Raw genomic sequence first — 26565 nt, forward strand, 5'->3', positions numbered from 1 at the left:
ATCTCTTAAAGTGAGACAGTGCTCCCCAAAGTACAACACACATGAGCCACGTTGCATCATTTTTTTCAGTTAATGGTGAGCTGACAGTAGTAGAAGTCAAAATTTCCAATCCAGGGAACAAATGTAATCAAATCGTTGCCTTTCTGAGTATTAACAAATGCAAATACTGAGAAACAGGACTGCGGTGTACCTACAATGACGTCTGTGTGGGCAAAAGAAACGCAGTGAGGCTCGTGTTGGATATATTATTAATATTGAATAGTAAGAATAGGAATGTATAAACCTGCAATCCTGAGCAGGAGCAAAGTTGTATTTGGTTAAGAGTAAGAAAATCTTTAAAATGGACTAATGAAGAAGCACCCTGGTAGCCAAATGGTTACTGTGTTGGATGATCTCCAACACATCATCCAAGTAAGCAATGCCTTTTCCCTTCAACTGACCATAGTTACTCATAGTACTGTATGACAAGACATGGTTAAAATGTGCTGTGGAGATCCTGTGGAAGTCCCTGCTGGCCCTGCTGTGAAACGGCTGAGGCTAGATTCTTTTACTTTTATCCCTGGCCCCAACAAGATCTTAAAAGACCTAAAGAATAAACTGGAATGACTTATTTTAGAGAAGACTCTTCATGTAACTCTCCAGGATAGAGTGAGCGAGAAAATTTTGACCTCTTTTAGCCTTTTAGTTGTGTTTCCCCCCTTGAAAGAAGCTTTTGGCAAACAAGGGTTTCAATGTTTGTGGTGGAAGCGGAGCCAGTTTCCCAACCGCATGCTGACACTAAAGAGTCAGTCGAGCAGCCACAGCCACTGATTGATAACTGGTAACCGTTTAAACAGCAGTAGCCATGTAGGGGTTTTAATTTTTTACATCTAAAAATTGTTGAAGCATTTCTTTATATTTGCAATGTGGGCCACCACAACTGGATGTGGTGCAAGTGGAAGAGACGTAACTTTTGCCATTGTTTTTTGCAGTAAATATCTAATTTTGGGCACTGTCAGTTATGAAGAACATATCTGCATTCATAACCATGTCTGAATGGTAAGACCGGGAGCAGCAACATTACATGGCTGCTGCTGCACAGCTGGTTCAAATTCTCTCTCAGCGGCTCTGCTGCTGACATGAAAAGACCCTACAATTAGTGACAAGATGACTTTGAGAAACCCAACTTCAAGCTCAAACCAGAGCTGTAAATGTGACGTACAGGTCACTGAGTAAGACTCGGTTTCTCAAAAGCATAAAACCACTGCTGTTATCTGTGCTTACTGGATAGTAAAGCAGAGATTGCTTTTTGCAATTAATAAGACTTCTTTTTTTTAAAATGTAATGTCAGTTTTGACCCATGTGATGTCAGTTTTGACCAATTTTCGTCACTCTGGATGAGGGTGTATTGAAAGAATCTGCAAACATGGTTTAAGTGGTATTATGCTTTTGGGAACCAGCTCATCAGAGACCAATAGACTCCAGTAGACAGATAAGGAATTGCTTTGAGTTGCCTCATCGCAGTTTTTGTTTAGGGTTTTTTTTTGCCAAGGTTTGATTTAGTTCAAGCCTAGTTTGTTTCCTTCCAAATAGAAATAAAGAAAACATGTTTAAACCCATACATGACATTAAATACACATTTTAGTCACAGTTGGCCAATACTTGTAGCCAGTTACGTATTATGGCAATAAAAATAACGGAAATAAGAGACAATGTTCAAATTCTTAAAGGCACAGTACAGAAACAAATGATCCTCCATTATGTTTTGTTTCAAACAAAGAAAATGCTGTTTGTAGTTGTGATATCAACAACCACAAGTCCTAAGATTCAGTTTGCTAGCATCATGGTTGCTAATGGGCAACAACGTCTGCTGGCTGTCCCACTGACTGGGTTTTCACTTCTCTGTTTGACATCTTTCTCAGACCTCGGTAAATCTTCAAAGTACTTCAATGTTTAAAAAAGGTGTAAAAAAAACAAACAAAAAACTGTAATTTCTGTGGCCTCTTTGTAGTATCTGTCATGTCAGTGAAGGAGACCTCAGCCAGTTCCCATTGTTCATTTTTTTATGCAGACATATTTTGCTCAGATTTGACCTCTTGCCCATCTCTGCACTATATTTTAGAAAAAGTTTTTGGCCAGTGATTTACAACATGGCCGTGCATTAAATACAAAGATGACATGTGAAGGTACACAGGAAAGCCTGGCTGGCTTTGGGTGAATGCAGACAAAAACACAATGAAGCCAAAACTCAAATCTTAAGTGAATAAACTGGATTTCCCCCCTGGTCTTCTACAGCGGTTTTAGAGGATTCAACACATCGTAAACCTTAGTGTCTATCCAATCTTATGCGTTAAAGGAAAACCTAAAACTTCAATTTTGTTGGTTTTTTTTCTTCAGACACTTCTCACAGAGGGAAAACAGCTCAAAATGTCCTCACTGAAACCAAACGATGCTGCTAGCTGGAAGCTAACACGTACATCTGTGGCTAGTGTTGAAAAAAAACCCAACTAAAACTGAGGAATCCCTTTATAATGTGGTCTATTGTGAGATTTACCAGGAAAAGAGGAACCAAAGAAGAAAGGATGGGGGACTCTAAAGACAGAGGAGATGGAAATGCAGATGGAAAGGACATTTTAAGGAGAAATTCAAAGATCTGAGTGCATTGGGATGGAAGGAGAGCTATATAAATGAGTATAAATAGTTTAATAGCATGCATGTGGGTTCTTGGAATTGATGGAGGGCAGGAGACAGATGGGGTGCAGACAACAGTGTGAAGAAAGGAAGGAGGATGAGTGAGAAGAAGAAGAAAGAGGGCTGAGTGGGAAGGGGGAAGGGGGTGAAGGAAACCTAGTTGCCCCACCAGTCAACTTGAGAGTGTGAGTAGTTGCCTCCATAGCCGTCGCTGTTGTAGAAGTTACCGAAACCACCTAAGAGGGAGGAAACAGAGAGGACAAAGGTTAAAAGGTAACAAAGTAAAGGTTACATTAAACACACTAATTATATCCTGAGATCTGATCCTCACCTCCTCCAAAGCCACGGTTTCCGCCATGTCCTGCCTGGTTACGACCTCCACGTCCTACAAACGCTCCAGCGTTGCCTCCGGCAGCTGTCTGGCGGTAATCACGTGCTCCAAAACCACCAGAGAACCTGGCAGTAAAATCAAATACATCATTTAAATCAAACACAAAGTGAAATTCAATGCATCCAGACAAAACATTCATGGGTTCAGACCCTGAATTAACCATTAGACCATTAATAGTGATAGAAACACATATATTTAAACAATTAAGGAGAGATGGTGTGTACCTCTTAGAGCGTCCTCTGTTGCTGCTCTTGTGCTGGTGTTCATAAGCCAGGCTCTCAAGCCATGAGGGAACCTCCTGTTTGGCCTCTACCAGGATGTCCAGCAGGTCTTTAGTAATGTTCCCATTCTTGTCATTGAAGAACGATGTGGCCAGTCCTACAGGAAACACACAGATGAAAAACCTCAGAAGACTTAACATGTTCAGATTTGCAGCTACAGTAGCAATAAATCACATTTTGTTGGGGGATGTGGCTCAAAAAGTTTAGAGTGTATCCTCAGTTTAAATCATGTAACACACATCATGGGGTATTTACAACTGAGAGACATTAGTTGTAGTCTTACCCAGGTTTCCTACTCGTCCTGTACGTCCAATACGGTGGACATACTCCTCTATGTCGCTTGGCAGGTCAAAGTTAATGACATGTTTCACATTGGAGATGTCCAGACCCCGAGCTGCTACCTGAGTGCGTAAGACAAGAGCACAGAAAAAAAGTCACTCACACTGATGTGTGTTTTTAAATACCAAGAGCAGCATCTTATACTTTTCTTGAGACTGTCTAACACTAATTAGTGCTGTTAATAGACTGTATGTGCAATGTATCTACCAGAATATTATTTTTACTGACCGCTGTGGCCACCAAAATGGGGCATTTTCCTGATCTGAACTGGTTTAGGGCCTCCTCTCGGTCTCTCTGGGAGCGGTCACCATGGATACTGGTGCAGGCGTAGCCTTCCCGATACAGAAAGTCCTCCAAAGCGTCAGCACCTTTCTTGGTCTCCACAAACACCAGAGTCAACGAGTCCTTACCTGGTCAAAGGAGAGAAAAGACACCAGAGGTTAATCATTAACAGTTGGTGAATAATAAAGCTGGCCGCTAAATTTATAACACCAAAAGATGATTTTAACTTTGATGAGAATAAAATAGTTGTAGGGCTACATTTTTCAGACCCTGAATATCACAAACTGAATAACTGGACAAGGAAATGCTGTTACAAGTCAGGGCAGATGGGTCACCAAAATCATTAGGAATCTTGGCAATATTAATACAGTATGTGTACAAGATTTCATGCATATGAAACTTCAACTGGCCTTCTGAAAGTATCTTGCTCTGAATCTACGAGATAAACAGACAAATGGACCAGATGGTCTTGCCGTGCTTGGGGCCCTCTGATGACATGGCAAAAAATAAGCGTCAGAGTCAGACTTCCCATTTTACTACATGTTGTGGCTCTGACTTGTAACTAAAGGATTGTGGTTCCACAGACAGAAAAGTAAACTTGATAAATAAACCACACCTGACAACCCAACTGATCAAATTTTATATTCAACAAAACACTGACGTCACTTTGTAGCTTTGTGACTCAGCATTTTGATGTGACACAATCTGAAGCTTTTTACAAGGGAGCATAAACCTGATGATATATATTAATGATGACTCTCTTTAATGTCAAAATGTAACACCTGAGTGGCGATTCACCATCTTCCTTGTTTGTTCATTCATTAATATTAAGACAAAAATGAGATAAAAAGGTACAATATATTTGCATCACTCTGACAATTTCTGAAATGTAAATCCCTCCTTATATATCAAGTCATATCAGTTACTGAACATATTGTTACAGCCCTACTTGCAGGTTGTATAAGGCTGTTTCAGTCTGTGATGTGTGATACATAAATCATAAATAACATGCACCTTAATTAATTTAAATTGTTTACGTCACATACAATAGATGTTTTTCTATGAACAGAATAGTGCAACGGGCAGCAGGGAGTACAGTATGGATAAACTTAACCAGAAAAAAAATAACTAACAGCATCAGCAGCACTGTGTCTTCAGACAATGTGACTAGAGCCAACTAATGGAAAGAGTTTGGTCATCTTGTTCTTCCTCAGCGCTCCTGCTCCATGGGCACACACTGCTATCACAGCCTGATATAAAGTGGAGGACACTGGCCCGCACTTATATCCACTCGTTAGCTGCAGAGATTTGGCAGCGTCGTAGCACTCAGGGTACAACATGACCAGACGCTCTCCATTGAGGCTTTGTGTCTGACATGAAGACACCACAGCAACATACTGTACATAAAGATGCCACAAAAAAAAACTATTGAACTAAGAAAAAAAAACAATACATTAACAGGCGTGTTTGATTTAAGCGTAGCAGATCTGACTCATGAAATGGTACACAGAACCAAAAAAATAACAGAATCAACCAAGGATTCTCCATCCACAGAGAAGAGCATCAAACGCAGGCAAAATTATTTTAAAAATGTGGAATGACAGATACATGTTTCTTTAGTGAAGATCTTACCAGGTTTCTCTATGTTGTCTCCAGTATTGTCCTGTACCTCGCTGGGGATGACTTGGGATAAAACCACACCAAACCATCAACATGTAAGCTGTACTCAATCACCAGTACAAAGCCAACTTTGTATTTCTAATGTCCCTGATGGAACAAAGGTTTGCCTCTGTTCACAAAATTTGTTTTACTACCAAAAGAAAATTTGGTAAAGTTTGTTTTCCCAACCACAAAAGTGCCACTTTAGTTAATGGAAACTGAGGGAACAGAAAATATTTGGTGAATGTTAAGGACTAAAAGTAGGCACAGGAATGACATTTCTTCTTTGCCTTCCCGAGGCCCAAAAAAAGAAAAAAAAGATAACTGGATGAAATGTCATCTAAGAGCCCTCAAGGTGTATTGTTAATCCACAGGAAGACAAAAAAACAGAAGACTTAATCTCAGCTATCAGCATTTTCAGAAAAGCCAAAATTAGAATTGAAATCCTTTCCCATGCTACCTGGAATTAAATTTAAACCTACTTTCACTTCAGTAAAAAACTGAACCTAACTAAGAAAGAAAGTAATTTTCCAAGTGTTACCAAATAGTTGACAGACAGGGGTGTTGATGGACATTACGTTGCGCTAAAGATGAGACACACAGTAATGTACTGGCTGAGATGTGAGGACGACAACATGGGAATGGCAAAAGGATTGGGAAAATAAAACTGCATGTATATGTGTGTGTGTGTGTGTGCATGTGTGTGTGTGTAGTCGCTCTAAACAGATGTAGAATCATAATTTTAGGTTGCAGTTTGTGTTTTATGTGTCTTTCACCTGCACTGTTGGAACACATCTAGAGGTTATGAGTTTCTAGGGGCATCGTGTTGTTGCTGTTGGACTGTCTCACCTGTGGCGCTGAGCAGGTCCAGGAGAAAAGACCTCTTATCGCTCTCTTCCACCCACACTACTTTCTGAGTGATGTTCTCTGAGGTGGAACCAACTCTGCCTACCGCCAGGAAGATGTACTCATCCAGGAAATCCCTGGCCAGGATCTGCAGGGGGAGCAGACAATGTGCTTTTTTAGCATTACATAGGCGAAAAGATACAGTACTTTCACTTTTTTCCAATTCAGGGTCCATTGATCCTGAATGCTTATAATCCCTGTTTAATGAAATGCAAGCTTTGCTTTTCTCTTTTAGTAAGACTCTTGCGGGTGGCCCTTGCATTATGGCTATTGCTAAAAAATAAAAAAAATAAAAAACGCACAAACTTGGGGGGGTTCATGGCTATCTACCTGTGGGATGTAAATAAAGTAAGTTTGAATTGTACCGAACCTTCAAAGCTCTAATATTCAAACCCAACCCTGTGTATCTTCTTTTTACTGTTTCACACAAGATGACATTAAATTGCAATCAGGAGCAATAGTGTTTATTTTGAGGACTTTCTCTCTCTTAAAATCTTGCATGGTGAACGATAAACAATGAATGTTGTATGTATAGCTTGACATTTCTCTACAGTTAGTTGTGTCAGGCCTGCAACAGTGAAAAACCCAAAGCAGCTGTAAGGGGGAAAATACATGAGAGTTTTGGGGTTTTTTGGCATCGCTGCTAAAATACCTGGATCTCTTTAGGAAAGGTAGCGCTGAACATCATGGTCTGTCGGATGCCTTTAGGAGGCATGGTGTCCTGTTCAACGATGCGTCTTATCTGTGGTTCAAAGCCCATGTCCAACATACGATCAGCCTCATCTAGGACAAGATAGCTGCAGCGAAGAAGACAGAGAGGAAAAGAGAGAGGTTAATCTTTATAAAATGCAATTATAAAAAAAATATCTAATTCCAAAAGACCGATGATCCAATTCAATTGAATCAGTTGATGAAACAAATCAATTCACCACCAGGTTCAATTGTAGTCATTTCTATTGATCAGTACTAGTCCCTTCATCCATCACCTGCAGTTTATATCATCCACATTTTTATCCATCACTCCCTCCTCCTGTCCATGTCTTACTTGCAGTAGTCCAGTCCAATCTTGCCCCTTTCCATCATGTCCACCAGTCTTCCAGGTGTGGCCACCAGCAGGTGGCAGCCTCTCTCCAGATCTCTGATCTGCTGGCCGATGTCCGCTCCTCCGTACACAACACAGGGACGCACTCTGGAGCGGTAGGAAAACTACAAAGAAGAAAACCACATGAAGAAGTATGTGGATACATGTTCTTCCTTATTTTAGAATTTTAAGTTAATGTCACATGTGTGTATATACCTTCCTGGCTTCATCGTATATCTGCAGTGCCAGTTCTCTGGTCGGAGCCAGTACCAGGGAGATGGGGTATTGCTTACGACGCCCATACTTTCCATTCTCCTGTGATACAGAGACAACACACCACGAAGACTGTATAACAGATGATATTCAAAATGCAGGATATTAAAGATTCACAGATGGGAGGAAGCTCATGGTTTCAGCTGGCTGGGCATCACTTTCAACTCAAATGTTTCACAGTACATGTCACCATTTATCGGTACCTACTCTTATTGACAAGTTGTGTTAAAATATTTTTCTGATAATCTTTAGCATTTATTTGTGATAAACTGGCTCTAACAGTTTAATAACTTCTGCTCTGTCCTACATATATTATATCTATGTTCAACAAATTTGGACATACCCCCCCAATCACTGAATGAGTATCTGCTAAAGTCCTGATCCAGTATTTTCCTACTACAAAATACTACTGCATATTGCACACACAGCTAAAAGTAATTAAAATGAGAAATGCTATTTAGGCACAGTATATTTAAGAACTGAAATAAGACAATAATCACAGCTTTCCTTCAGTAGTTTAGTATAATATCTGTGGGACACATTTCTGAAACAGACAAAGAAGAAGTGAATGTCGAAGTGGTTCAATCATTGACTGAAACTAACAGCTGCCGTCTATTTGTTTGTAGTACTCCACGGTTCGCTTACTAATGATGTGCATTAAGTCTCTGATAAAACATTGAATATCTTCAGTAGAGTCTGTGATCGTTCATTCCAGTAAATGCTCTGCTGATCAACTTGCCTCTGTGTCCATGTACCACCTTGTGTACAATCCACTGTTATCGTCAGTTATCTGTCAAGCTTGTTCTGTATTAAAACTTAATGAAGTGTTTGTTTTGTTGTTTGTCTGGTAACAACAGCCATATACTGTGTTTGTAACATTTTACAGTTCAATAAAAAAAAGCCTTACTAGTTTAATATTCCCCTAGCAAGTGATCCATGTGATTTACTCTGTTTTACAGTCTTGAGTTTCTTACCTGTCCATTGGCTTTAGCTGCAGTAAGAGCTTCTCCTGGTCCCTCAGTGTAGATCTGGCTGAGAATGGGCAGCAGGAACGCTGCTGTCTTCCCAGAACCTACAGACACAAAGTCAACCACATTTATTGTCACATAAAGTTAGAAAAGCCATAATTTCATAGCATTATCTCAAGAATCTGACTCTAATTTATTTTTTTGTTTTATTTATATATACATATATATATATATATATATATATATATATACATACATACATACATACATACACACACACACACATATATACACACACAACCTTTATTTAATAAGGTAGTATCATTGAGATCATTGTGTCCTACCTGTCTGTGCACAGGCCATGAGGTCTCGCTTGGACTTGACAATAGGAATGGCATATTTCTGGACCGGGGTTGGTCTGGTGTAGCGACTCAGAGCAATGTTACCCATCACAATCTCACCCATGTCTACATCTTGGAACTACACAGAACACACAAACACACACATAAATTTATAAAGAGAGCAGTTTAGTTTCTAAAATTACATTTGAGCACATTTTTGATGATAGTAACAAATGTATATCGTTCTGAGATTAAAGTGTTAAAGGTAAACAAAGTCATAGTTTTATTTTAATGATTTTGATAGAATATACACCTTATAGAAAATGTGATGTATTGTCAAATGAAATGTTTGAGAGAAAGTAATGATGCAGCTTACACTCTCGATGTGATGAGGGCAGTTCTGTCCTGTGGCCTCAACAGGAATGTCATCGTATTTCTCAAAGTTAATCCCAGTGTTACTACCGGAGAACAACTCACTACAGAGGAGAAAAGCAGGAGAAACAAAGTGCTGGTCAGTCTGATGCTCAGAGAAGACGTGCTATTTAACCAGTGATTTACAATTATTACACTCCTGATGATGTTTCTTTGGTTTAGGCTCAGGGTTCCCACACCTTCTTAAACATCAAATTCAAGGACTTTCCAGGCCCAATTCCGTCAAATTCAAGGACCCAACACAGCATAGTTTGAGACATGGATCAAGGTTAATTACTGGTACAACACAGAGTTTTTATAATGAGAACTAGCAGGCTTTACAGAAGCTCACAGACTATGTGGTCTCTTGCCTTCTCTAATACAGCACAGCAAAACAATATTCTATTCTGGCGCAAAATATATAAGTCAAGCACTTTCAATGACCCATGTCCATTTATGTCTGCTTTAAAAAAGTTTTGTTTTTTTTTCTCTCAAATTCACAAACTTTCAAGGATGTCAAGGACTCATGGGAGCCTGGTAGTCTTCTTTTTGGTGACCTTAAATTAAGCTCACTCACTGTTGTTGGATGTTTTGTTAAGTCAAGGATACACTGCCTATCAATGTTTCCATATTAATACTGTATATATACATATATAAGTAAAGCCTGTGAAGTAAGACGACATATGTGTCTTTGAGTTTTGTTATTGTACAATAATTTCCATGTTTTGAGAGATAAATTACAGTTAAGTAACAAATTTTAAGCATATTTGACTGTTCTGTCATTTTCAGGAGCATGTTCCCTAAATCCAACCTGTCAATACGTCTAAATCTGTGGTACGAGAGCCAACAAAAAACACCAATCATCATTCACACATAATGTTGATTTTACAAATCATCCATTCAGTCATGTATCGCACCTCCAGTAAAGCTGATAATTGCCTCCCTGATATTTCCTGACCTCCCTACACATATGATGAACTTTCTTCGTCTGGAGTATGCCTCTCATGACCAGTAAAAGCACAGACTCACTGTTCAAGGCGTTCGTTACGTGGCGTTGGTTTGGACCAGTCTCCGTCATCTCTAGACTCCTCCACCCAGCGGCTGTTTCCTCCTCCTCCTCCACCACCAAATCCACCGTGATCGAATCTGAACACAACACAAAGACAATGATGTTACAAGATGCTACCAAGTTTTACGAATGCACATCAAACAATTCAGCACAATTTGCATTTTTGGAACAGCCAATTCCCCCTCACACCACCATCCTTGTTGCTTCTAGCTCCCCCTGTTGGCCTGAGGCAGGTGACAGCCATGTGTCAACTGTAATATACATAAAGTCATGCCACTCGCTTCTTTTTACCTGGCAGCAAAGAGCTTCACCAGGACAGCATAACACACAAGAAAGGTTAACTTTTTGCTTTCATATTTAACATGTGAATGGATTTCTTTGCCTCAAGCCGTTTCAGTACAGTGACAGAAGAACAAAAGAGAAGAATAAATAAGTAGTCATGTGGCAGCAATTATTCAGTCTGTCTATGCCTCTCATGTTCTTACCTCCCTCTGTTAGCATTGCCTCTGTCATTGAAGAACGCAGACTTTCCTCGGTTGTTGCCAAAACTGCTATAGGCGTCTTTGGCAGTGTTCCAGCCGCCTGCGTCTGACAAAAAGAGGACAGTTTCATTCATACAGAATAGTTATTAAACAGGGTGCGGAGACGACTAAAGCTGGTCTTTGGACTGACATAAGTTAAATGTGAAACATTCTTTATTTGATGTGTTTGGGGTCACAGAAGCCAAAAGTGTTTCAGCTTCCCTCTCTGTCTAGTTTTGGATAAACAGTATATATTTTTGCATATGTAATAAAGAAGCCTTCCCAAAGTGTCCCTTTATGTCTACACAACTCAACTTTTTCACAATAAAAACACATTTTAAGAAAAGGTTAGTTGTAGACAAGTTTCATTTTTCCAATATCTGAGTTAATTTGAGCAAATTCAAACAGTGCTTGCATTGTAAAATCTACATAAGAGTACCATGGATGAATGTTGATTTCACACCCAAATTTCTGCTTAAGTTGGAATCTATTTTCCTACTGAAGAAAAAAAGTGTGCTGAAGTTCACAAACTGTGTCACACGTAGCTGTCTGTCTTAGTCAGTGTCACAGTCAAACCAATCATGGAACAATGACATTACTGCTTTAGGCTAGCCTGGCATCGCCACACCAATTCGCAGAACCTCTCAGTTCATTTTCCATTTCCAAGGGGCGTTATCAACGGGCACAGACCAAAATGCCTGTGGACGTAATTGGATCGACCTACAGCCAATCAGAGTGATGGAACGTGTGGCATAGCACTGAACGGTTGTGATTAGTCGACAGGATATGTGTCTGAACGGGAGGGGGTCCAGACGCATCTGCCAGAGCAAATAAAACATGAGCTTGCAGATTAGTCTGGTTCCCAGGTTAGCTTTAGACCAGAGCAGTTTAAAATGTTTTGATAAGATGTGTGCACATAAGTTTTCTGTATGAATCTGTAAATAACTGAATGCTGAGTGGTGTATGCACAGGCATCACCATCATGAGACTAACATTAATATTCATTTCTCATTTTAGGAGCAGCTTTATTCCTAAGCACAGGGCATCTGATTAAAGAACAGACTTAGAAGAAAAGTACGTCTGGATGTGGTCGAACCAAATCCCACCTTTATTTTCGTAGCCACCGAAGCCCATTGGCTGAGCTGGGTTGATGGGGTTGAAGGCTCCGCCCCTGTTGCCGCGGTAACCACCTCCTCCGACGCCACCTCGGCCCCGTTCCATGCGAGGCGGGCCGCGGTTGAACGTGTTGCCGCCCCCCATGCGGTTGTCATGGTAGCCGTTAACAAAGTTGTTGCGCCCCCCGTCCCAGCCATCTAAAAGAGAAGAGAAAAGAAGAATGATTAGACACTGAGAATTAAATGAAAGTTATCCCAGATTATTAAATATCACTTTCTTTATGTATCATTTCACTGAGGGGAGGAGGTCACAAACCAGAAAACACACTGATGACATGCTAAAGAATACTATGGAGTAACATTCATGACAACAGAATGATGGTATGAAACTGTTACAAAATAATTAAATGATGATATATTGGTTTTATGCCCAAGTTACAAGACAACACTAACACTTAAAAGCAGCTAAATGATCAGATCTCAGATTAGTAGAAGCTGACGGAGGAACTTACAGTTGGCTGCAGGTGCTATGGTGTAGCCACCCTGTCGACCAGCAGCAAAGGCATTTCCTGCTGGGAACGGAACAAAGTGTTTCAGTTATGGTTTTCATCAGTAATAAATGCAGTTTCTTAAAGGTACCCTGTGGCGTTTTTGACTACAAGTAGTGCTATGGAGCAACTTTTCTATGAGCGGGTGTTTTGTTTTTTTTTGCGTCATGCACATGGGGGGGGGGGTGAAGCCATACACATTCCTGAGTTTGTTTCACACTATTCCACTGCTCAACAATTGAAGCTGGTAAAGCGCAGAGAAACATAGCAATGCTCCAGCAAAGGCAGGGTTAAATAAGGCTGAAAGCAAGCAAATGTGGATGTAATGCACGCCTTAAAAAGATGAAATAATTGCATTTAAGTATTCACACAAGCCTCAAGGATTCACACAATGCACATTTTGGTAGTGACACTGAATCGCAACATGATGAGAGAATGAGACATTAACTTCATCCTACTCACCATTTTTGGAAGCGTCTTTGTTCCGTAAATGTGGAGGAATGTATCGCCCTGCATACAGAGCGAGACAGTGTCCAAAATCAGAGTTTTTCTTTCTTTCCTTCCGGGTCTCAGAATTATATTATATAGAATATATAATATAAAATCTAAATTAAGACACAAAGTTACCAAAACTGTCCTAATTGTGATTGATTGTGGTGACTAAAGGTTGTGAATCTTCAATATGAAAAAGCACATGAGGAAATTTAAGATGGACTGCAAACATGCATTTTCATAAGTTTATAGCCGTGTTCTGTATTAAACTAAGGATGGGGATGCACATTGAAAACTGGAGGAACAAGAACCTTGATGCCAGATAGTTGTATCAAAATTCAATAAAGGACTAAATGTCACCACATTGTGACCATATTCAAGGATTTTTACAAAATTAACATTCAATGTAAATTTACAAAGTCATCATCTGGCCTCAGTGATGCTGGAATTATAAGTTTACTTCTTACAGTTAAATTTTTGTCCTCCCAGTTAGGCTAATTCTCTATGAATCAGTACCTTGTTTGCCATCTTAATGACATCCCCAGTCTTATGGTATGTGTTAACTGACTGATCTATGCACATCTATTAGCAAGGTGAAATGAAAAGTTCGAACAAACTAACAAAAACATGTTGGCTGCTTACGGTTGGTGCCTCCCCCCTGCCCGTCTGCTGCGGTCAAGTCTAGGACAGCGAGCTGCAGAAACAGATAAACAGAAAAACACACAACCAACGATCATTATCAGCAGAACAAAACATCTAGCCTTATTCTTTATGATCAATTACAATCATCTTAGAGTTAAAAATTCAACTTCTATAAAGCCAGGAGGTAAGCTTGTCATGTTTTCCCATGTAAGACCACACGCTCATGAATTAAGTCTACACACAGTGCAATATTTGTGTTAAACTCTCTATTTTCTGGTAGCAAACACAGGAAGATTGTCCAACAATATCACAAAAAATCTTTAGTGCATCTTCTCTGTATAAATTCCCCACTTTTCCACCTAAGTCAAGAATTTTTTTTCCCTCAAATCTCCATTGTTTCCATGCAGCGTGTTTTCTGGATGGATGGAAACTCACTTAATGTGAGTTGAAGCAAGAGCTGACTGAGTCATCATGACCCATAAAGTCATGTGTATAAAATGTTGGGAACACTTACAGATCCCAGATAATACAGTTTTGACGATAGCATGCCAGGTGTCATGATGTGATGTGACACCAAATCTACTGTTTACTTGAAAACTAGAGCTAATATGCTGTATTTTATGTCATCACAGTAGCTGAACAGTCCAAATATAAAGAAAGAGCACAATAGTTATGGCCTTTTTTTTTTCATTTCAGCACCAGACGACTCTGCTCTGTGGTTTGAAAAATGTCTGAACTCTTAACATGCAGAAATCCTATTATGGTGATGTCAGCAAACTGCACACAGCCACAGCTGGCCTGTGATACCTCACAATGTAGGAAAGCTAAATGATTAAAGAGGCAAAAGACTTCATGCTGATGTGTGCAGAGTCTGCAATTCAGGACAAGAACTTCGGTTTTAATGCTTTCATTTCCCACTGGATAGAGAGGGGAAACTGAATTTGGGTCTTGGGGTGGGATGCCCTTCTACACTGCAGCAATATTAAGTGAACTAGGCTCATAAGAGGGTTTAAATTCAACATAAAGCCTTGCAGAAAGAGGATGTTTAATTTGTATACATGAGCTCAGTTCTGTGCATCTAACTCCCTCGTATACATTTTGCAAATTAGACCTTTCCAAAATATCAATGGAGAACATACAGTACTTTTCTGTTGCCATCCAACTGTCTGACCAGTCAGGCACAGCTAGATGGCTTAACCTACGTTGCTGGTGACGCAGAAGAAATGAGCATTTTTTAAAGCGGGACGCAGTCCAGACAAGCAGGAAAAAACTGTGCAAAACTGCGCATTATGTGCCAGCCAGCGGGCTAAAAATGTTAAAACGCATCATTGTTTGCGTGTTAGCCCGCTTGCTCCATCCCCGCATACCTCCATTTTATTATTGTATCAAGCTGCAAAGACAAACGCAGTGAAGAGAATAGTTGCTGGGTGCGTTTCATTTGCGCACAGGGGAGAGCCGGCGGCGTAATTCGTCATTTGGTGCCTGCGTTACTATTAACATTTTAAGAGCAGTTTCAAGTACTTAACCCACTTTACGACGAGATTCTAGATATCTTTAATTAAGCTATTTTGGACTACAGCGCTCATAAATATGATTAAATATGAAAGAGGCAACAATCAACCGCCCGCCCCGCAGCCACTTGTGGGCATGAGAGCGTAGAATTGAAGCACACCCAACGCTAACTAGCACGATAGCATCTCGTTAGCGGTGTTTTTAAGCTAGCCGGCAAGCTAACATTTATCCCAGCCGTTATAACACTTTTCATCAACTAACCACCGCAAGACACACATGAAACTGTCGCTTCTTACCTGCTGCTCTAGACCGTGGACATTTTCGACGGCCACATGACTCATAACTATAGAATATGGAGGAAAAATGTTGTCGTTGAGAAAGGACCTCTTTGTTTGCCGGGTTTGATGTGATGTTATTCCTCCTTTCGCCGTTTCTCTGGTTACGACAGCTGACAGTTATTTCATTTGCTTAGCAGCTGCACTGTCACTTTGTAAAATGCTATTTTACGTGATGGTAGATGCCTGTAATTTATCCACAAAAGGTGGTACTTTTTCAGGGCAAACTCAGCTGATGTCGCTTTGCTCTCCAGCTGAAGCGGAGATGAAGAGAAACTAGTCAAACTCGCGTTCACAAAACGGCATAAACATCCGGTATTTTATAAAATTAAAGTTCCTTTCAGGAACACGAGTCAATTTTACATTTTGATTAAAGATCCTCCAGACATGTTTTAAGATGTATAAATTGAATTTTTAAATAAATATGGGTAAAATGCGTATCAGCTGCACAAAAATGTCTTTAAAAAGTTGAAACATTTCAGTTTTTGTATATTCTGGGTCACATTAGGAGAGGTCATCACATTTCAGGCTAAAAGAAAAGTGTTTAGGATGTTTTTACTCCCCTCAAATGTAAAAATGACAGTATTTTAAACAACAGTTACCATTAACATAAAAACTATCAGCCCATTTCAAAATGTAATAATACAGTTACCGAGGAAAAAAATAAAGAAAAGCATAAAAAGACATTGAAAATATCGAATGAATGAATAAGAATTGGAAGAAATAAACTAAAATAGAAAATAAGTAGGTACATAGATAAGTAGAAGCCTTCACATACAGTCAGGGAGACTCCTAGTTGGATATATATTGGATCACAGAGCCCCAAGAGGGATAAAACCTGTGGGCAATGCCTGTCAGTCCAAATGTTATTTTCATTAACATCATTAGGTCTTTGAGCCAGAGGGATGCCTCAGGGGTGGTGATAGTTTCCAGTTTAATAATATTCTTCTTCTTTCCAGTAATGATGCAAATGCTAATATGTTTTTAAATGAATGTTAGATGGTTGTGGTTGATCACTGACTGGTACCCCAGTGATAGCTGTCCAACTGTTTGGCCTCAGGCCTCTCCCTGTAGCTTTGGAGAGATGTTCAAAAATACTCACCCAGCAGGTAGACAGAGAACGGCAGGACCAGAACACATGGGTCAAATGTGCTGGAATACCATGACATTTATCACAGGTCTCATCTAAGTCAGGATATATTTTCAAGAGTTTGAATTTTGTTTAATGTATCAACTTCTTTTTGCTCTGCACATCCTGAAACTGTACTTCACTTATTTTGGTATTGTTACTACAATAAAAGACTGTGGCAAGAGGCTTCTTAGTTTATTAATGATGCATTTATGGCTGATTTTGCTAGTATGTGGTGTTTGAGTTTATAAGTTACAACAGAAATCATCAATCTTATAATTATCTGTACCAACAAAAAAACAAAAAACCAACAAAAAAGCAAACAAAAAACAAAACAAAACACTATTCTCAGTTTTCCATAAAGACTGTGAGCAGCGCTTACAGACCATTAAATCTCACACTAATGAGAAGGCTGCAAACAATGAGTGTATTGTTTTCAATGTCTTTATTGTTTATAATTATTATAAAATTATTTTATTTATTTTTCTTTGTTGTTTTTGAACTTTGCCTTCTTTGTTTGCACTTTGTTCCCAAGACTGTGCCTCATGTTCATTCATGCAGTCAATAAAGAGAAAAAACATAAATAAATTTATATTTTGCTCGATATGCACCAAATATAACTTAATATATATGTAGCTATGTGTGATATAATATATATAGCTATATCAAATGAAAAATTCTTATTAGAAAAGTTTCTTATTAGTGCAAAATAAGAGCAATTTAAGCAGGTGCATGTAGTCGTTACCACTGCTGCACATTTCACATACAGACAGGTCCTTTATACAAAATATACAAAATTAATTAATTAATATATTAATACTCTTAATATAAATCTATAAATATCTACCTACATCTATAAATTCACTCAACATATCATATCATGGTTCTCTGTTATTTACTATCTCTCTGTTACTGTTTTATAAAACGACTATTGGTCTCTACAGAGGAAACTTTTCCAAAGATAAACCTTTCATTTTAAGTGCAACTCAATTTCCCTACTTCCTGTCTTCCTCTGGCTAACACTGGCTAGCTTTATTCACCTAAAACGTTATCAATCCAAACACCGCGAGACTTTAACCGCATCTTGTCGCGATATCACTGTACAGTAAAACAACAACAACAAAAAGATGATGTATCCAGCATAACTCGCTTGTCAGTCAATTCGGTTCCAAAAAGTTTGCACGATTTGTTTTTTATCACTATTTGGTTTACTGGTATTATTATGGGGTCTCATGCAGGAAGGCGATGTAATTTATGATCAATTCAAAAAGACTAAAATATGTTGTTCATGTATAAATACCCATGAGGAAACCTCTGTGGCTATAACGTAATTAATTACAGTGATCTAGTTGAGTTTTGTCGCCCTCCATCGGTGACCATTGAGAATTTAAACAACACTGACAGGTCTGTGACAGACGTAATGGAAGATTTAAATTGAATCAACACAAACAGTAAAGTCACATTAACATAAAGCCACACAGTTTATAATAGAGGACAGTGGTGAGGATGAGCTGAGCAAACACATCTACTGAGGCTGCAAAGAGTCCCGGCTCCTAAATGTTTATTATTTAATTTAACAAACCAAAATCTGGCTCAGTCCTGCAGTTTATTAGACTGCAACCCATTCACCCTGGTCAGTGCCGACAAAGTTGGAAGGAGCAAAACAGTGGTGCATTCAGGTACTATTTTAGTCAGAAACTCACTCTCCCAGTGGGCAAACATTAAAGAGAGAGACTGGGTGCTGAAAATTGTTCATCTTCAGAGACTTTCACATAGCCACAGCTTTAAAATTGTAAAATGTTAGAAGCTAATAAACCAAGCCAATATGTACATTTTACTTGTTGAAACTAATTGATAAGTGGTCATATTTGTCATTTTAGGACTTTGCCACTGCTGCTTTGCCTTCCAGCATCATTGTTTTGTTTATTTAGCATTTAATTTCTACTTTAAGTTATCTCTTCTCCTATGCATTTTTCATAAGTGACATTGAAAGACTGTCTGTCATTGATTGCCTGGCTGGATATGGCACATGGTGGTAAGTCAGTGCTCCGTAACCTCCTTTTACTTGCCTTGTTTGTGTGTGTTTTGGTGTTGGGGGCATACGGATGTTTTGATGCCCTGCACCTCCATCTTTTGCCTCTCTGATAACAGTGTCAGATCAAGTTTCTTTTTAAATACAGCACTCTGAATGACAGTCAGTACTAACATCATAGGGGTTTAGCAAAAGTGAGGAATAAAGTGTCAGTTTTGAGTCTTCAGTTGGACTTCACATCTCTGTCTTCATCTACAGGCTTGTGCCAGGAAACACTTTCCACTCCTGAGGCTTTTCTAACATGTTAGCAGCCTCCTATTGCTCAGCATAGTACAATAGATAGTAGTGGTGAGTGGTTTGAGACTCCCCACTTGTGGTGGAAATTAGTCACGACAGTTTCCATTGATTGATGTTTCCATGAACATCAGTTACCGTTTGTCAGATTCTTAGTAAATTATGCAAACATAGTGACAAGGTGTCAGGTAGGAATAACACCAACCACAAACACTAACAAGGTGAGTTTAATTTAATGCTTGAGACACTCTGAAGTCAAGTTTGAGACCCCAGTAGAAATAAAGTTTGCAGTATTACAGGATGCCTGTGCAAAAATGGACATGGACATTTCTAACTAAAACTCTAGTGCAGTGTGTTCAAGATAAAGCAATATTTAACCATTTAACACTTTCACTTTTGAAGTGCCAGTGGTGTGAACAGACTCTCTGGGGGCCAAGGGCACACGTGAAAAAGGGGCACCGCATCTGCACGCAGGGTAAAAGCTGGGATAAGAGTTCATTTTGTGACTCGAGATCACACCAGAGTGGCCTTTTTGACCCACCTTGGTGTGATCTGGAGACATTTACAACTTCAATAACAGGAAAGTGTCTTTCCAAATGCAGATAAGAGATCCAGACACTTGTTGCATGTTAATACCAGCATCAGAGTTCCAGTCATTCAGTATCTTTTGATTTACAAGTTTAGGAATACAGTAAATACACTTGAAGAAAAGCCAAGTATATAGCTAATTTTGGTAATTATTTCATTGTTTATTCCTTTGCTTTCTAACCTCTTCTCTGTCTTTCTCTCTACACCTTCACATTCAGTTCACTTGAAGATAACAGATGTCTGACAGCAAGTATGTACATAAACTGTATCACAGCTGGCCTCCACAGAGGACTCCTGTCATGTTAGACATGGTAAAGTACATGAAGGGTGCATACACACCCATGCCCACTGTGTATTTTGACAACTAGTGAAATAACAGAAATATGTATGGATACGCACAGCAGATGAAAGCTGTGATTATTTCCGAGTGATATTATTTATCAAACATCATGTCTCTCTAGTTCTACTTTGAGTTTAAGGTTGTTTTCAAAGAACCTTGGCTTGGAACTGTGAAATTAGATCATATCCTATTACACTTTAAAGAGCAAAGATAATTTGATGAGCACTATCAGAAACACTGATTAGAAGATAAAGATTACACCACCGACTTTCTAATTTGGACTTCTTAGTAGAGTACACAGATAACCTGACTCATTCTACCTCAGTAAAAGAAGTGATTCTATGGGTCTAATGTCAGAGTCATTTCTTAATATTTTCATAAACATTTCCTGGAAAAAACTATGTAATTTGGCACCAATTTTAGAGAAATTGTGTCCAATTGATAATTTTCCAATTAATTAGTTCCAATTAATTGCTGCAGTGTAACATATAGTGTCTTTTAGTTCATCAGAACATGAAAAAATGTGAACTGTGACTACAAGCAAGCATACAGTTGCAAAAATAAATCTGTAAAATTTAAAAAAATACTGTTTACAGTATCAATCAGAAGTTTGGACACACACTGGATATAATAATATAATATAAAATAAATGAAAACACACTTTAAAGTAATAGTAATAGTAGCTATTAATACTGTAGCATCTACTGCACATTCAAACTCCAGGTAAAACTGGCCTAAATCAATATTTTTTTTCCCTTTTATGCTGTTTACTCCATACTCCATCAGGTATATTGAGTTCAGATTTGAACCATGCCCCAAGATCTCATTTACACTTGTAAAAGGATATGAGCTCATTTCACAGTTGCAAGCCAAGGTTCTTTGAAAACAACCTTTAACTTAAAGTAGAACTAGAGAGACATGTTTGATAAATAATATCACTTGAAATAATTGCTGTGCATATCCATGCATATTTATGTCTGTTATTTCACTAGTTGTCAAAATACGCAGTAGGCATGGGTGTGTATGCACCCTTCATGTACTTTACCATGTCTAACATGACAGGAGTCCTCTGTGGAGGCCAGCTGAAAGACAGAGAAGAGGTTAGAAAGCAAAGGAATAAACAATGAAATAATTACCAAAATTAGCTATATACTTGGCTTTTCTTCAAGTGTATTTACTGTACTCCTAAAGATACTGAATGACTGGAACTCTGATGCTGGTATTAACATGCAACAAGTGTCTGGATCTCCTATCTGCATTTGGAAAGACATGTGTTAGTGCAGTTGTAAATGTCTCCAGATCACACCAAGGTGGCCCAAATGCCACTCTGGTATGATCTCGAGTCACAAAATGAACTCTTATCTCAACTTTTGCCATGCCATCCGTTTCCGGGGGTCTTATCTGGAATAGAAAAAACGTACACCACAACTTTCACTCTAACTCTCTCGGTGACACAGTTTTCCTAGACGCAGTACAACACAGGCAGTATCTGTATGTTTTGGTTTTTGAGTCAACAGTCGCATTGGTCGGGGTTGGTGGTCTACCAAAACTAATATGAATTCCGAGCATGTTGAAGGTTTTTAAACTGTGACCCACAAAAAAAACTCCACACACACATAGACATGTTTTCTGTGGTTAATTGTAGACTCTCCCACACACACAGGGTGTGTACTCAGTGGCTCGATTGAATTTAATATAAGCCGAGGAGCAGGTTAATATTTACAGCTCACCTGTTACACTGCTCACTGCTCACCATTACTGGGTTAACTAGTTAAGTAGTCCCCCAGGGTACATTTTTGCTACTGGGCCCCTACTGTTGCATGTAAAACCCCTCACTCTCACTACTATAGTTCCTCTCTGCATCTCAGCTGTCACTATATCCAATAAAGACAAAATAATTATCTTAAAAAAGTGCAAAGGAGTGGATGTGGCTAACACACTCACCTGTAATATATGACTCTGTATCCAAGCACATCACATGCATGCTTTTTTTATGGAAGACATTTTGATATGTCACAGAAGAAAAAGCACAGGTGTAAATGGTAAAATTAACAAATCCCTTTTGCTGTCAGGCTCCTGGTTTTGTGCATGCTGGCTTGCTGCCACACTGAGCCATCTTTATTAGTAACACCTGTGCTTTCCCTACTATGACAAGTGTCTGCAGTGAAAATGGCCTGTTGTTACCAGTCTGTACTTTTTTCTGAATAATTACAATAACTATCAAAACTTTCTGAGGGTGTTTAGATTCATTATACACTGTTTACCTGCACACATAGTCCCAACCTTGCTCTGCATCTTTGTCAAAACTGGACCTTTATTTATGCTCCGATTTTACAACTTTTGCATGTTTGATTTTCCCATCTTGCTTCAATTACTCTTGCACCTGTTCTCAGTTTAAGAGCATCCTGTCTTGTTTGATGATTATCAATGTGTCAAGAAAGAAAAGGGGGACATTTCCTGAAAACAGACAAACTGCAGCAGCTAATATTGTAGGATTTTGAACTCGAAGACACCAAAGAAAGAAAAAAAAAAAGTCTAACCCTTCTTGTCATTTTTTTTTTTTTGCACTGAGCTTGTGTGGGATGTGTCTACCCAGTAACTTTCCACTTCCAGTCTGTAACTTTCCACTGCGGCAGAGGCTGTTGTTAATGTCATCTTTAACTGACTGAGTGGTGGCATGTTTGCCTGTTGTGGTGTCTTTTACAGAGCAAGTGCAGTCTGCCTCTCATACTGTGGCCTGCTGGTTCATGGTATGTCCTTGCCTCAGGCCTTCTGCTGTGAAGCACAAGTTTTTCTTTGACACTTAGTTGTTTTCCTAGAAAGCCTTGTGTGTTGAACCGCAAACTAGATTTCAAGTGAAAAACCTAAATCACAGTACATGCAACAGCAGCTGGTAATGAGCGCAATTTCCTTATTATGTCTTATAAATTGCAGGTGACTGTACTGAATACTACTACTTAATATATAGAGGGTGCATTATTTTTCATTACCATACAGATCTGATAGGAAGTCTGATAAGGATACGTCACCTTACTTGACTCTGAACTTTAAATGTGTTCGGATGTGTGATCTATTAAATTGGAAAATGTGACTGCTCAGTCATTTCTCCCCGATACTGCCTTGCCCTTTTCTAAATAACTGAAGCTCCAGAGGGCATGGCTCTTCACTGAGAAAGTCAAATAGACAAGACAGCATGGAGAAGAAGTAGTAGTTTTGATATAGTGTTGAGAACAAGCTGGGGTCATAGGGTCAGGATATCTCAAACTCTGTTGTTTCCATTTTGAGCATCATCATTTTAAAAACTAACTTCTGTTACAATGTTTATTCCAGTTTTGAGTCTTATCCTGGCTTTCATCAAGTTTAGAGGTAACACTTTACTTCAAGTCCCCCTATTTCATGTTTATAATCATTTAATAAATGTTTATAACAGACTATAATGTAGTTATAAGGAAATATAAGGGCAGTGTTTATTAATGTATGATAATTGTCAGCAATTGTAGCTTCTATTATTAAGACATATTTTACTATGTTTTACTATATTGTCATTCATGATCTGGTTTATACACCAGCCCCGACTTATGGGTGTCCACAAGAGGACTGAAAGTTGTTGGCAAGTCCATTAATTAACATTAACTACATTATAGTATTTTATAAACCATCTTTTAACTGTTTATATACTGTTAATAAATGCTAAATACTAATTTGGGAAATACTGTTTACATGGAACTCATTTCTAATCGTAGGGATCATCAGTTTTTGGGGATTGTATTATTAAGTTGTAGCAAAGGATGTTTTCACTGTTTTGTGGTGTCAATGGATGGAGTCTGTAATTTATGAATGAACCTTGTAATCAGTGGAATTTGCCTTTGTGCGCAGGTGCCCATATTTTGCATTAGCCTACATTTTGTGGATCCATGTGAGTCTTTGATTTCTCAACACTGCTGCATGTCCTACAAAATATTAGCAGTCATCATAATAACTAAACAAAAACTCTGTGTATTTATTTTTTTCATTCTCTGTCAGGCCTACAGAGCTCTGTAGTTCCTGAACACTGCACACTGTTAACATTCAATAACCCTTATGTACAGATCCTGGTGGAGGCCTTTAAGTGGACCAGAATGACGAGTTTGGTTAGATGTTCTTTTTCCATTAAGAGGTGACTTGTGAGTGCTGAATGGTGTCAAGTTAAGCAGTGATTACTGTTGTGCTATGCAGCTAAGTGGAGAAGGATTACATCATTCAAGAATCAGTTGGCTAGAACATATTTCTAATATGACATCTTAAAAAAATTCATTTTTACAGTCAATAAAACTTTAATTTCTATGGTTTTCTTATTACATTTATACAGTATCTTTGTGTTTGGACTCTGCAGGAATTCCTGACTGATTTCTGACAAAGCTGTAAATCACAATAGCAACAAATTACAAGTACTGACATATAATATACATATATACTGTATATTCCACACTGTCTGACACAATCAGACATCTTTCTTAACTTAAAGCTACTTAAGGTGATGTTTTTAAGTTACTAATGTTACTACTTTTAAGAAAGGACTATGTATATTCACTCATTGCTGTAGGTGCAAGCCAATTGGAAACCAACAAAAACAAAAGGTAGGGTCAAGTCAGGTGTTAACAAGTTATTATACCCTTTCACTTTCTTCTGGTGCAATGGAAAGCATTGTTAACTACAGCATCCCTGAAGAACATTTTGTGCAAACTGAATTTTGCTTTTAATTTCAAAGATAAGACAGATAATCAAATAACTTGTTTTGCAATATATGAACAAGTACTCTAAGCACATACTTGTTTTTACACTAGTAACTGTGCTTTTATTGAAGTAAAATCTAACTGAAGTTCTCTTAGTAATGACAAATGAAGATATTTTGCTACCCTGAATCATTAAAGTCAAGTTATAGAAGCTCACAAAGTTATCAGCAGTGACTAAGATATCAGGTTCGACCAACATCAAATGAAAGGAGAGTGGTCTAGGTAGTTCCATCCTTATTTTTATTGTGTAAAACAATGATGTAAGAACTTTCATTAGTTGAGACGTCAGATGTGGGAAGATGACTTAGAACCAGCACCTGCTTATTCCTGAGAAAATCTGCACATTATAGCTACACTGAGAAACACCAGTCTTTTAAAATTGAGTCATTTGGCTGAACAGTTTCTTTTGCATATAATAGGTTCTAAACTTAGTTCTAAATTTAGTTTAATTGCACAGTTAAACTGTTGAAAAATGCATTAATGCAATTATATAAAATGGATCAATCCAGTAGAGGAGGAAAGTGTGAGACACTTATTCAATGTTCTCCCCTTCACATCTGTAAATCAGTTTTTACAAATAAGCACAATGGCACCATAATTCACAATTACGTTCATCAAAAATTGAAACCATTTGAGCGGAAGACACCCTTTGAGTTCTATCATAAGTGTAGAAACTAAAAAACATTTGACAAATGCTTATTTTCCTACACTAGTGTGCAGCTTGGACCCTGTTACGATCCTTTCAACAGTTTATGAGTGTTAGCACATACATATGTAAAGTATCATGTGTTATATTAACAAAGTGCACTCTATGATGTGTTGAAAACATAGATATAAAAGACTGAGAAAAAGCAAAACATAAAAGCATCATTAATACATTTCCAGTAAAATCAAAAGGCATAGTCATTGTAAATTTTCATTAAATTCACATTCAAAACTTAAAACTCCACCTAAACAGTGTTTTGTTTTACACACCGGTGTGCAGTACCTCGAGTATGTACACAGCCACCACAACAGAAGGAGATATGACATAATCGTCAGTGTGTACTACAAAATATAAAAAAAACGTTTTAAGTTTCACTTGGCGGTATTACTATATAGCATTCACCGTTAATTGTCAATATATTTGCTTAAAAAAAATTCTACCTGGTCCCTTGCTAGCCAGTCTTGGGCTGCAATTCAGTCGATTGTCTATGCAAAGCAATGGAATGATGATGTGATTATCAATGTTTGTGAGGTGCGTGTTTAACCACAGCAGATGGTGGATGGTGGGGTGCCCAAGTTTTCCTGGGTGTTTTCCCAATATGTGGCTTAATGTCAATAATTTCCACCACCATAACACCAATTTTTGGTGTTGCACGGCCTTTGTGTGAAGCCATTTGGAAAAGGTCGAAACAGTGTTTGGACAACACTGGACAACACTATGAACCAAGTAGTTCACTTGAAGCACACTATACAGAGTGGAAAATACGTCAGAATGTACAACAAAGTAATCAACTCATTCTGTTAAAAAAAAAAAACAACCCTCTTTTTCAAGGGGGTTACTGAGCATAAATTTCAGATTGAATTTTGCA

General features: G+C 38.5%; 2 protein-coding genes across 15 annotated transcripts in view; both read right to left on the reverse strand.

Annotated features, from left to right (window-relative positions):
* Positions 1 to 26565, reverse strand: part of LOC121891932 (nectin-2-like) — a 933424-nt gene that overhangs the window by 498449 nt on the left and 408410 nt on the right. The gene's annotated exons all lie outside the window — the stretch shown is intronic.
* LOC121891928 (ATP-dependent RNA helicase DDX3X-like) lies at positions 1683 to 16129 on the reverse strand. 14 transcript variants are annotated; one of them, XM_042404620.1, is made up of 20 exons: positions 15798 to 16129; positions 13990 to 14041; positions 13318 to 13365; positions 12820 to 12879; positions 12299 to 12505; positions 11157 to 11253; positions 10632 to 10748; positions 9568 to 9667; positions 9195 to 9330; positions 8857 to 8954; positions 7826 to 7924; positions 7574 to 7734; positions 7181 to 7325; positions 6472 to 6616; positions 5596 to 5646; positions 3910 to 4091; positions 3626 to 3743; positions 3286 to 3439; positions 3002 to 3126; positions 1683 to 2906 (listed from the first exon to the last, which is right to left on the reverse strand). In XM_042404620.1, exons 1-20 carry the CDS (start codon positions 15840 to 15842, stop codon positions 2827 to 2829), a joined length of 2220 nt encoding a protein of 739 aa, XP_042260554.1. In that variant the 5' UTR covers positions 15843 to 16129; the 3' UTR covers positions 1683 to 2826. The 14 variants fall into 14 exon arrangements, with proteins under 14 accessions (XP_042260554.1, XP_042260550.1, XP_042260551.1 ...); XM_042404616.1 differs by having other exon boundaries at positions 11157 to 11259; positions 12820 to 12876; positions 13969 to 14041; XM_042404617.1 differs by having other exon boundaries at positions 13969 to 14041.

Source organism: Thunnus maccoyii, chromosome 24 (assembly GCF_910596095.1).
Source record: "Thunnus maccoyii chromosome 24, fThuMac1.1, whole genome shotgun sequence".
In the NCBI taxonomy this organism is placed as follows: domain Eukaryota; kingdom Metazoa; phylum Chordata; class Actinopteri; order Scombriformes; family Scombridae; genus Thunnus; species Thunnus maccoyii.